At 37.9% G+C, this 13,040-nt stretch overlaps 1 protein-coding gene across 1 annotated transcript; it reads left to right on the top strand.

The window, feature by feature from the left end:
• Window positions 1–613: 613 nt before the first annotated feature.
• cyldl (cylindromatosis (turban tumor syndrome), like) lies at window positions 614–9,693 on the top strand. Its single transcript, XM_042417806.1, has 15 exons — window positions 614–919; window positions 1,200–1,664; window positions 2,566–2,829; window positions 3,704–3,782; window positions 3,871–4,049; window positions 4,303–4,468; window positions 4,909–5,050; window positions 5,937–6,047; window positions 6,143–6,234; window positions 6,332–6,395; window positions 6,543–6,675; window positions 6,996–7,104; window positions 7,236–7,354; window positions 8,815–9,028; window positions 9,105–9,693. The coding sequence occupies exons 2-15, from the start codon at window positions 1,230–1,232 to the stop codon at window positions 9,287–9,289; spliced, it is 2,292 nt and encodes a 763-aa protein (XP_042273740.1). The 5' UTR covers window positions 614–919; window positions 1,200–1,229; the 3' UTR covers window positions 9,290–9,693.
• The last annotated feature ends 3,347 nt before the right edge of the window (window positions 9,694–13,040 follow it).

Below are 13,040 nucleotides of genomic sequence, written 5' to 3'. Positions count from 1 at the left end.
TTGTCAGACAGGATTAATGGATGGGATTTAATGAATAACCCATAATGTAATAAGACATAATGAAATAACAATCAACAAATAATGACAAAAATATAAACCATTAGATTGTGTAATAATCCATGTTTTTTTACACTCAGCTCATTATCATGAATACAATAATAATGTTACCATAATATTTTATTTCATAATGGCAATGGGGTTACAAATAATAGTATTTCCATCAAAATGTCCCACAACTCAAGTGAGTGTCTTGCCTGAAAGCATTAAACCACAGCAGTAAAGAGTTTTAAGTGGCTTTCCAGAAACAAATGTTCAGGGCCCCGTTCTTTGTACGTGGATAACCGGGTTAATCCGACAGATCTTGCTTGGAAACTGTTCATTCTAAATCCGGTCTGTGGACTGTGGACTGCTGAGTATTTCTATTACTGTAAGTGTCACGAATTGTTTTTCTGTTTTATAAGCATAGATAGGTATGGAGTACACCTTTAAAAAAAATTTAAAGGTGTACTTTTTTTTTTTTTTTTTTTTACATTTTTTTGCCGTGTAATTTCATGTTTGTAGATTTTCAGTAAATGCGCTGGTCATCTGTAAGACAGTACTGAGGGCTTACATTGCCCTGGATGACTCGACGTGCTGCTGGCTGTCAAATGATTTGAAAACAACAACGTCACTTTGAAAATATTTATGTGTTTGCGCTTTATAGTATTAATAACATCTTTTGAATAAGTATCTTTTTGCCGATAAGTTGTTTATCTCTTTGCCACGAACTGTCATTTTCATCAGAAGAACATGAATAGCCGATGACGCCGCTGTCGACGTGAACTGAAAGGGGAAGTGAAACTTATCAAGGCAGCTCGTTTGGACTTAATAGAGCGAAGATAAAACAGAAAGCAGAGTTTAAAGTTGCGTAAAAGTGAAGGTAACGTTAACTTTGTCACAATTTATTTAAATTTGAGAAAGTAACACTCTTCTAGACTAATTGTATAACCTACAGTTAACGTTTCCAACGTTTGTTATGATTTCTGTTGACGTAAGTTGACGTTACAGTAACGGCTGTATTGATCATTGTCTCGAGCTTACTTTGTAGCTTGCTAGCGAGCTAGCTGTGCAGTTGTCGACAACATATTGATGATAGACTGATTATTTTTGTATTAACCCCTGTGTATGTACTCTGTATGTGTGTGTGTGTTTCTCTACAGGACTCTGCTACATCTCCTGACTTCAGCAACATGTCAACAGACCACCTGTTCTTCATCCTGACAGAATTACCTGAACGGCCTCAACACATCAATCCTGGCCGCATATGTTACATCCGTGAATTCAAATACACGTCAGAAATCAATAAATCTGGCCCTCTCGCAAAGTTAACAGTCATGTTCTTGGGCTCACGGTCAACTTTAGATTATAAAATAGACATGAGTTGCCTGACGGAACTGAGTGCAGAGGAAGCCGACCTGCTGCAGGCCCTGCCCGAGGACTGTGACAGGCTGAAGTGGTTCAAAGAGAAAGATGCTCTCCAAGCAGCTCAGGCACTCACGGAAGGTACTGAAGTGACTGTGGAGGAAAAAGGAGAGAAGCTGAGAGGAATCATCCGCTACATTGGAAAGCTGGACACCAACTATCCTGACCCCATATCAGGGATGTTCTTTGGAATTGAACTGCAGGTGTGACTTTATAGTGTTGGTTCAACCAAATCAGAAAAAAACAGCACATTTTATCACTGTCCTCAGTGCTATCTAGCCATGCAGATACTTTTGGTTTCATTTGCTCAGTTACGAATCTCTGAGATTTATTCCACTGCCTCAGTGTAAAGGAGGTGAGTGGAGCTGCATTTGCAGAGCTCAGTGTTGAAAAGTTATATATGCTGTTTTGCACCTTTAAAGTATGTTTTAAAGTGCAGTGTCAGTGCACTGTTCCTCTGGACTAGTTCCTCAGACCATCTCTTTATATAAGAACAATTGCTTTTGCTTTCATGTCTGTTGCACACATGCTATCTCCATAGCTCCAAGGCACTGCCTTAGAAGAAATCAGGAATGACATTTGTGTTGCTTACATCATTGAAAAAAATGCAACAGCGACATCTCTTTCCAGTGTTGATCCAGTGACACAGTGTTATTCAGGATAATCCATAGAAGAGACTTTCAGGTTTTCATAGGGACTATTTCTTGGGTAGAAACTAGTTCAGAAGAACAGTGCACCAAAAATAGTAGGTTACATTTTCTAAACATAATTTAAGGTGTAAAACACCACATTTAACTGTATTTTTCAGAGCTATGAGCACCACAAACAAAGTTTCATTCACATCTGTTGTTTTAGGATGGAGGCAGAAATCACAGAGATGGATATCTCAAAATGTCAAGTCTTTTATTCTCAAATATTGATAGTCTTGAAAATCCAGCATCAATAACTAGAAACAAAAGTATCTGCACAGCTAGTACCTGAGCCTTTTAATCTATGCTTTTAAAATCATTAACAGTAAAATATTCAGGTTCATTTGTAAAGGTGTTGAACTGAGATTGTAAGTGACATTGATTCAGAGTTGTTGCTATGCTTCTTTCCCTCCAGGGAGAAGACATAGGGAAGGGGAATACAGACGGGTTCTACAAGTATGAAAAACTCTTCAAATGTCAGAAAAACGGTGGCATTTTTGCCCCGTTCTCCAGAGTCCGGCCTGTGGTTCCCACCCCAGCGTCACCTTCCTCACAGCCAACAACAGAAGAGCTAGCCACAGGAGACAGAGTCACTTACTTCATCAACAATTACTGTCGCCATGGGATGGTGGTGGATGTGCAGGAAAAAGACGGAGAACAATTTGTCCGGATCTCCACAGTGAGTGATGATTCGCCAGAAGTCACTAATTAATACTAAAAAATGTATGTTCAATCAAACTTTATTAGTTTATTAGCTGTCATACAGGTTAGTGCTTCACAGATGACTGACAAGCTGATAATAAGACAGAACAAATAAAAAGTTATGAAAATGCAAAAAAGTAATAAAAAAATAATGATAATAATAATAAAATAGAGTGAAATAAAAACTAGATAAAAGACAAAGAAAAATAAAATCGATAAGAGGGGAAAAATATTTTATACTACTATAGCTTGCTAAAAAAAGAACAATTCAATGTCATGAATTGTCTTTTATACAGATAAATAATAGTGTATTGATTATGCGATTATGTTTTAAAATGCAGCGGTTTCTTGGAGTACTGTTTCTCTAGTGAATTAAATAAACCAGTTATGAAATCCCTAATATGTGACACATCACTTTTGCATTTTTAAATCAATTTTTGCAAATTTAACTCCTTTTTATCAATATTTTTTGGCCAATTTTTGATTAAAAAGGTCTTTTTAATGTCTCAAAATGTAAGTTAATGAAACTTTCAAGTATCCTGGCTTTGTTAAAACAACCTCTTCTGTGACTTGATCACATGATCACTGTTGATCCTAACAGGTCAGTAACTGTTCAAGAATCATTTTTACTGTAAATGAAGTGTTAATAATTATTCTTTTTCTAGTAGCTTTTGTTAAACTCATATCTACACATACAGGTAGTTTCTTTTTAGCCGTCACACACCAAGCTGTCATAGTTTGCATACGTCTGTTCATCCTTTAGGTCTGTGATTTTAAAAATGGTCACTTATTTCCGTATAAAGTTATCAGTTTGCAGCACATTTATCTTGTTTCTTTCTCTGTGTTTTCAGGACACAGATGAGAATGGGAAGACAGGAGGCGAAGTTGAAGTTCCACTAAAGCTTGTTGCTAAGGGGGAGGTGCCCGCAGGTTTGAGCAGCTATTTACATGATTTGAAGATTGATATTTCTCACATTTGTAATAACTCCCAATAACGCAAATGTATTCTTCACTGTAGAGGCAGAGATCATGGACGTCGACACATCCCCGGTGGAACCGATCCCTGACGATCTGTACATGAATCTGAGTATGAACTCTGTGGTGGAGTTGACTTTGGGCTCAGGCAATTCATACGGAATCATCCGCTGGATCGGCACGCTGCCCGGTCGGCAGGAAATCATGGCTGGACTAGAGCTTGTAATCTTTATACTGACATGTTATTGTACAGATTCAAATGTAACTAAAACTAGTGTGGACAATTATGGGAACACAGTTTGCTATAGACCAACTTCATCATCTTACATGAAAGAAAATCTCCTAGATTTGTTCTAGGTTTGCTTTCTGTAACGGGTTATTTGTTTATAGTTGTTATAACCGTTGTAAATTATTGATTCCTTTCATTCACATGACTGTAATGACGTTCTTCTTCTGACTGTTTCCGTCCATGCAGGAGGATGACAAGGGAGTGAGTGATGGTACCTTCAAAAATGAGCGTTTCTTCACATGTCCCACTAAGAGAGCTCTGTTTGTGAAGCTGAGCTCCTGCCGTCCCGACTCACGGTTTCAGAATTTATCAACCGATCACAGCGGGACGATGCCAAAACATGAAGATGCAGGTCTGTAACAGAATGAATCAAATACCTTCTGACTTCACAACGAACAATTGGAAGATTCATGTGTACAGAGGACAGTTTTAATTGGGTAGGCAGTCAGTGCCCCCTTGTGGACACAGTGGTTCTACTGGTAGCAGAGAGAGTGGAACTTTTGCATTTTTCCTGTTCACTTGGAAAACGTATAGGCTGTTTAAAAATCTATTTTAATGTAATAAAATAAAATTGTTTAACAGATAGTTCAGATAAAACATTTATTCTTTCCCATTTATTATTCTAAAATGTAAAAGAAAAATTATTTAAAGAATGCTGCATTCACCAGCTGGTCCAGTTACGGACCAACTGGGCGCAAAACTACATCAGCAATCATCACTAGCCAGACATGCATTCATGTTATTGTTATGGTTTTTACATACATGATGATTTATGTGTGTTTTTTGCTTCAGAGATAGAAACAGGACACAGTACAGGGAAGCTGGACACCGTTCCTCCTGTCAGCACAGAGCAGATTAACCAGGTTCTGATTGGACGGATGAAGGGGATCCAAGGACACTGTAACTCCTGCTACATGGACGCTGCGCTATTCAGGTCAGGATGTACTTCACATATTGTAGACTGTTTTTTTTTTTCAAAGCACATCGGTTTTTAGATTGATTTCTTACTTTATACACAGCTGTTCATTTATCTACACTGTGGGATTCAAATTCAAAGAAACTTGAAACTTGCTTGAGTTGAAAAACTCTCTGTGAACAATATATCTTTGAAAAAGTTATGCAGTGCTCCAAATGTACAGCATTGTTCTTTGCAGTAAATTACAAGTCTCAAGGTAGTTTCATTCATTCATGTTAAAAATTTGCATTATGTTGCAAACGGCTGATAATTAACACTAAAAAATCATAGTAAGACTTAATAATACTGAGTTATTGATTAAAGCTAAAGTTAAAATCCCCCAAATCCACATTCATCTACATACATGCAGTAGATCTGAACACAATAATATCTTAAAAATCAGGATTATCCATTTCTACAGAAGTAGATCCTTCGTCTTCCCTTTAAAGAAAGTGTTGGAAGGGGTCTCATATTTCATCAATTCTGTATTTTGCAATGTGTTTGTGATTTTTTTTTCCATCATTTTAATCCATTTACCTACTGACGGTTTATTTCTACTTTCAGCCTCTTTGCTTGTGCACCACACATATTAATAAGTATATGATGGCTTTGTTTTATATTCAGTTCCTTTGGATATAAATTCAAAATTAATATTCTAGATAGAAAAGGACGGTGTATCAGAACCAGCTGTTCAATTATATGATGTTTTTTTTTCCAGAAGTTCTTACTGACATACACTCCCAGAGGAAATGAAAGAGTGTTCCTTTAGACTCCCTGAATTTAGTGCAGGTGTCTGGGATATTACTATCAAATCTGTGAATTTGGACCAGTGTATAATGTGTTTTTTCATCTTTGTGTCTTTCAGTTTGTTTTCCTGCTCCTCCGTGCTGGACTCCATGCTGTTTAAATCAACAGAACCTCAAGATGCCCCAATCCAGTACACACTGCTCCACGACATTGTCAACCCCCTCCGCAGGTGTGTGTTGCTTTTATGTGTTTTTGCAAAAACACTTCATTATTCTATTGTTAAAAAAAAAATACTATGCGTTATGTTGTCTGTGTTGTTTGCAGTAAGGGCTTTGTGGAAGGGCAGCACATCATGAAGCTCCGACAGCAGCTGCAGAAACACGGTTACAGTCACTCCTTCACCACGGATGAGAAGGGTCAGCTTAACCTGCAGCTCTGTTTTTGAAGCTTTAACAGACCGTGATTTATGTTTGGTTTGATCGGTTGACTGTTGATGTGACTGTTGTCTTTTAGATCCAGAGGAGTTTCTCATTGTCATCATGCACCACATTCTCGCACTGGATCCTCTACTCAAACTGTACGCTCACAACACCGCTGCTAAATAGCATCTCCCACTATACAGCTTCCATATAAAGAATTTTTGAAGCTCTCTGTTAAGGAAAGGTCACTTAAATCTTACAAAAAAGTTACATTTACACTTTTCTCGTCCTCCTCTCCCTTTTAGCTCAGCTGGCGGTAAAGTACAGGAGAGTTACTGCTATCAGATCTTCCTGGACCAGAACCACAGCCTGGTGCTGCCTACGGTCCAGCAGCTGCTGGAACATTCCTTCCACAGTGCAGGACTCAAGCTGGCAGAGGTGAGATCACTTGTTTCTGGGAGACTCTTTATATATTGTACTGACAGTAAATCGTGTTATCTGATATACAGTAAAGACTGCATTTGCAATTGATCTTTTAAACAGATTAAACTGAAGGTTAATTAAACTGGTTCTTGTTTTCTGCATTTTACAGGTCAGGGAATTTATTTATTTATTGAATACTTTCCTTTTCTAAGGCTGATTCTCCTGTAGATGGCTCTGTTGGCTAGTTTTCTAGGCAAATTTTTTCATCTCACGGACTGAGTTTATTTTGATGCACTCTGTGTGTTCAGTATTATTTCATTGTGTTATAATTCCAGGTGCCCTCCTGCCTCATGCTCCAGATGCCTCGCTTCGGGAAGAAATTCAAGATGTTTGACAAAATCATTCCCTCTCTGGAGCTGGACATAACGGATCTCCTGTCCGAAGGTAAACGAACACATACACACGGTGCGCGCGAGCTTAAATGTAGACACACAGTGAATACGACTTGTGGTGTGTGTGTGTGTGTGTGTGTGTGTGTGTGTGTGTGTGTGTGTGTGTGTGTGTGTGTGTTTCAGGTCCTCAGCAGTGCATGCTCTGTGGAAACTTGGCCCAGGAAGAGTGCACCGACTGTTTTAAAGATCCTGCTTTCAGCCAGACAGGATTCAAAATCTTCTGCAAGACGTGCTCCGCTCAGGTTTGTGTTGTTGTCTGGACAACTGAGTCATTTTATCTGTGTTACACATAAGTAGGTGCTTGTGCAGTATGTAGAAGATATGCATGGATGTCACTCTTCCACGTGATATGACAACTACTTTACTGGCTCTGGTTGATATTAAGAGAAAGAGCTGTGATACCGGGAGGAAACAAATATATTTAATACACAAGCAATGAATGGGGTCCAAGCACAAAGGGCGGTCTTTGACTTACTATGACCTTCAGCAGAATTTGAAAACAAGCCATATGCATAAATTGCCACATTGTTGACAAGTTGGAATCGGCCACCTGGGGATTCAAATCCTGGACCTTTGTATCCCCAGAGAAGATGACTTACTGCCTGCTCCGCTGGAGGCCTGGCTGTCCACAGCACTCCTCACAACATGAAGGAAAAAAAATCACTCATTTATACATTTTCAGTTTTTCTTGACATTGTCAGAAAGGTGATAATTCTACTTTATGTTGATTATTTAGGTCGTAGTGGTGTACTGAGGTGCATTATTTTGATTGGTGTTCCTAATATTGTGTCCACTCCATTAAAATACATGAGGAGGGCAAAATATTAGGATTTTCAATATAATGCACTCCAGTACACCACCACCACCCACTACAACTTTAATAATATGTACCATTGAACTTAAAGACAGGTTTAAAAATGTATAAGTTCAAAACGATATGAAATATCAAAAATCTGAAAAAGTATTTTTTTTCCAGCTTGGTCCAGATACGCTATGTGCCAAATTTGACGCTGATTGCTCAAAATTTGTAGGAGTAGCAGCAAAAAAAAGATTTGGGCATCAAAATAGCAGAAAATCTATCTGGGCACAAATTAATTTTGTTTGTATAACACACAGTTCAAAAGTTAGAGGCCAACATGTAAAGTTTGTTGCTACAGCACCACCATCTGGCCAATCGGTATATACATTTTTATTTTTTGTCTGAGTAGTGGGTGAGATTTCCAACCTATCTGCCAAGTTTGGGAACTGTTACGGTTTCTGAGACCCAGATACTTTTAAGGCACAAGAAGGAGAAAGAAAAGTAAATAAATAAAATTATTATTATTATTAATAATAATAATAATAATGATAATAACAGATACATCAGGGTTTTAACAGCTTTGCTTCTTTGACACCTAAAACAGTAAAAGACATCAGAATCAACACTGAACTGTACAATAAACCAGACAGTCAGTGATCTGTGGATGTTGAAATGTGGCCAGAACAGGGCTGCAACTATTGATTATTTTCATTATCGATTAATCTGTTGATTATTTTTTTGATTAATCGATTATTTGTTTGGTCTATAAAATGTAACATGACATCCTCAAATGTCTTGTGTTGTTCACAACAGTCCAGAAAGTTACCATACTAGTACATACCCAGTAATTTCAGCCCTAATAATGTGAGGAAATGCATGAAGAAATACATCATTTCTTTGCAGGTGCACTCTCATCCTCAGCGGCGCTCCCATCAGACAGCTCCTCTGGACATCCCCAAAGGTTACCTGGGACGCGGCATACCTCACACTCTGACCAGAGACAAACTGGAGCTGTTCGCTGTGCTCTGCATCGAGACGAGTCACTACGTGTCTTTCATCAAATACGGACCAAACAGCCAAGACTGGATCTTCTTTGACAGCATGGCGGACAGACAAGGTGAGTGTTTTTTAATGCATTGTGATGTTAAACACGTTGTTTATACATTTACTCTTTGGCTCATTTGTGTGTTCAGGTGAGAGAGACGGCTTCAACATCCCGGAGGTGCACGCCTGCCCTGAGGTCGGCATGTACCTTGAAATGTCTCCCGCAGAGCTGGCCAATCAGGTGCCCCGGGACATGAAAGGCGTGGCTAAGCGTCTCTTCTGTGATGCTTACATGTACCTGTACCAGAGCACCAGCATGTGCCTCTATCGCTGAGCGGAAACCTCAACGCTTTAAAAAAAAAGAAACGACTTCTCAGTCATTGCACAATTTGTCACTGAGAGAAAAATATTGTTGCCTTCACTTTTCATGTAATTTCCTTTTGCTTGATAGGTTTGTTATTCTTTTATGAATGTATGTAAGTACACACGAGAACGTTTAAAATGTGTATATATATATATATATATATAAATATATATAATTTTCTGCCCTGGTGTTGGGAAAGTATTTTCAGGCTTGAATAATTGATGACAATGTTGTCGTGTTTCTGTAATACTGTATGAAGAAAAAGTAAAAAACTGACATTAATTGCTCAATAATTTTGAATAATAATCTGAAGAGACTGACAATAACTGACTTACAGTATATGATGGCGATAAATAATGATAAAGATAATAATAGACATGTTGCACTCTAATTTTGAGACTTTGTTGCCTCCTGCTGTTTGATAATTATTTTTAAAAGTTATATTTTACATTTTTTACAGTGGGAATGAATGAGGCTTGCATACATAAAGAAATCTGCCTAAATCCAAAATACAGCATAGTGATACACAAGAAAGGCACTATTGTAAATACACTGTAATTTTCTCAGTAAGATCAGCACTGTACCTTAATGTTTTCTGAGTAATTAGGGTTTAAGATAGTGGCTGGACCAGTTACTTTACATATTTCAATGAAATTAGTTCAGATTCTTATTTTGAATGTGGAATATTTGATGTTTGAATTCCACCTCAGGAAATGATGCTCTTTGATATGAAAATGTCTCGTCCCATATGTTGTTTGTTGACCTTTGTCAGCATTATAATTCATGTCATATTTGGGATGATAAAAAAAAACTGCACTTAGATGGCTACTTGGGTGTCCTGGCTAGACTAGTTAGCTATTTCTGCATCTTTATTGCTACAGGTTCTGATATTCAGTACAGTGGATATAATAAATACACAAATAAAATAATGTTTTGAAATCTCACACAAATTACATGTGTTTTTATTAGAGGAATAGTTGATAGACTTCTTTCTAGATGTATAGTTATATTTCCTGACAAGTTTTTGAAGTGAAATAAAATATGTTTTGCAAGCACAGGTAACGGAAACATTTGATAATTTCAGAACTATCCCAATTGATTTATTTATCAATTACAGATTCAGTGTAATTTTGGCTTTTGGATTCTCTCAGCTTGTATCTGATAAACAGTAATAAGCACGGACACTGTCATTCCATTAGGCTATGACCAGACTCCAGGTATTAATGGTTAATCACAGAGAGGGACAAGATTTTGACTGCATGAAGGCACATTGAGCAGAGAGCTGTTATTGTGTGTCTGAATATAAAACTACTTGATACATGAACATTCAAGTGCTTATTTCGGATGATCCATGACCACCTTCCTCCTCACGCTACATGTAGCATTCTGTATCTTCAGTGTCCAGTTCATATACTGTTAGATTGTATGTGCTCAGTTTGTGCAAGTCATACAGGTTCCTCACATTGCTCTATGGAGTATTCAAGACCTTCTCCAGGCCTTGTAGAAAGACTGCTCTTGAGCTTTCTTTCTGTCATTTTCTTTATGCTCTCTGGCAAGCAATTTATTGTGTTTTGAGGGCATCATACTCTCCTTTTCTCCATCTTCCAGTTGTCGATACCACTAACGGTATTTGCAGGCATGTTTTTCGGCATGTGTAAGGCCAGGTTAAAGTCAATGTCAAACACTATTCTGTATGCTTTGTTTTTGAAGTTCGATCTTCCATTCTTTGTTGCATTTCTCCACGTACAACTCATACATTTTTTTGACATTCAAGTTCCCCTCTAAACAGAGTTTTATGTCTTTTCTGCAGTATTGGGACTCAGTTGTTTGGAATGATGATGCGCCCTCAAATTTTGTTCTTGTTTTCTTAGGAGATTTTGTTTGCTGGCTTATGATGTCCCCTGTTGCAATGCTCTCAGAAGAAATTCCCAATTGAGGAGTGGTCTGATTACCCACACACCCACACACCCGGGAAACTTTTCAGAGACATCAAGTGTTTTCAACAAGAAGTCTTAGCAAACTCTAATCTGCTTCCCATCATTACTGAGATGATATTCAAATGTGTATGTCTTCTTGAGTTTCCTTTAATTCTCTGCCACGTCTGTTTTCAGTACATAGTTAATGATGAAGTCTTTTTTTGCCTGGCTGAATCTCTCGTTGGCCAAAAAATGCTCAAATATTTTCAATTTGTCTGACTCTGGGAAATTCTCATCGCATTTGTGCCAACAAGAGGCACACTTCTTCACCTTTTTTGCCAGCACATGGACATTAAATATGTTAATATAACTTTGGCCTAAATGTCTCAGTCTTTTTGCCTTTTTTCCCAGTTCTCAGTACATCTTTTTCTTTTCCTTCCACTTTGCATATCATCGTCTCTATGTTCTTCAACATTGTTGGCAACATCCTCTATCAGCAGTAGTCCTAGCACAAGGATTATTTGTTCTTCAGTCTCACCCTCCTCTTGTTATCCCTCCCTGTTTCTTTCTTCTTCTGTTTGCCCTTTCTTGTTTCCTGGCCACTCTGTCTCTTTGTATTGAATTCTCACTCCCTTGCTTCCTGGCTGTTTTCTCTCCTTTTCTTGAGCCTCTGTCATATTCTGGATTCTCTTTCTCTTTTTCTTGAACTCTCTCTCCCTCATTTCCAGGTTGCTCTTTCTCTTGAGCCTCAGCCAAATACCCTCCTAAATAAACAATTTATAAATAAATAATATGTATGCTTAACACAGGGTACACATTATAGCATTCATAGGCTAACAGCTAAAGTCACAGCTCATTCTAGCCAGTTTAAGTTAAGTTTAAGTTTTAAAATAACATTTTAAATCTAGAGGCCTAAGCATTTGATGTCATCAATCTAATATTGACATAGAATATTAATTATGATATGAATAGACTTGATAGCTTACTGAAAATTATCATGTTGCTAGCATGCTCAGACAAATTCACGAAAAATGGGCTACTGTAGAAACATGGCGGTGCAACATGGCGGCTCTGTGAAAGAGGACCCACTCCCTATATAGATATAAAGGCCTCATTCTAAGGCCAGGGCTCAAGAGTTAGCTAGAGCGTATGTTGTGTGCAATTTTATGCTCATGAAACACACTGTGCAGAGTTACACAGTATGTGGTGTTCAGTGGAGATCAATTCTTGGTCCTCTGATGTTTAGTCTGTACATCAGGGACGTTGATAGGCCTATTTTAGGGGGGCTTTAGCTGCCCTAAAATCTTCTTTAGCCATCCCAAAAAATAAATGTACATTATTAGTTTAAATCATCAATAGTTTTTTCTTCATTTATTTTTCATTAAAGTCGATCGAATTGTGCTATTGCGTCTCCAAATTCACAATGTACCTAAAACACCAGGCACTAGGACCTGGGAGAAACTGCTGCTGCTCTAATCCAGCATTTCCATTGGCTGTGCTGCCCACTTAGAGCCCACAACAGAGACTGTAACGGTAGTCAGAAACTACTGAAGTTGTGACAAGATATTGGCGAAGACTTTATCAAGATAAACATCATATACAGAGTGAAATAGTAAGTAGTTACAGAGTGAAGGTATATAGTTCCAATGTGAATTTGTGGCAAATGATGGTCAATGAAGCGAGCTATCAAGTTGTTTCTTGTTTGTTTCTTGCTTAACGTTAGCTAAGTGAGGAAAAGACAAGAGGATAGGCTATATAACACTAACGTTATACGGTGGAAACCGCTTATATGGATCAAAAAGCTC

The sequence above is a fragment of the Thunnus maccoyii genome, chromosome 7 (assembly GCF_910596095.1).
Source record: "Thunnus maccoyii chromosome 7, fThuMac1.1, whole genome shotgun sequence".
NCBI lineage: Eukaryota > Metazoa > Chordata > Actinopteri > Scombriformes > Scombridae > Thunnus > Thunnus maccoyii.
Note: the sequence above shows the minus strand (reverse complement) of the source record. Positions and strands in the feature narration are given on the sequence as shown.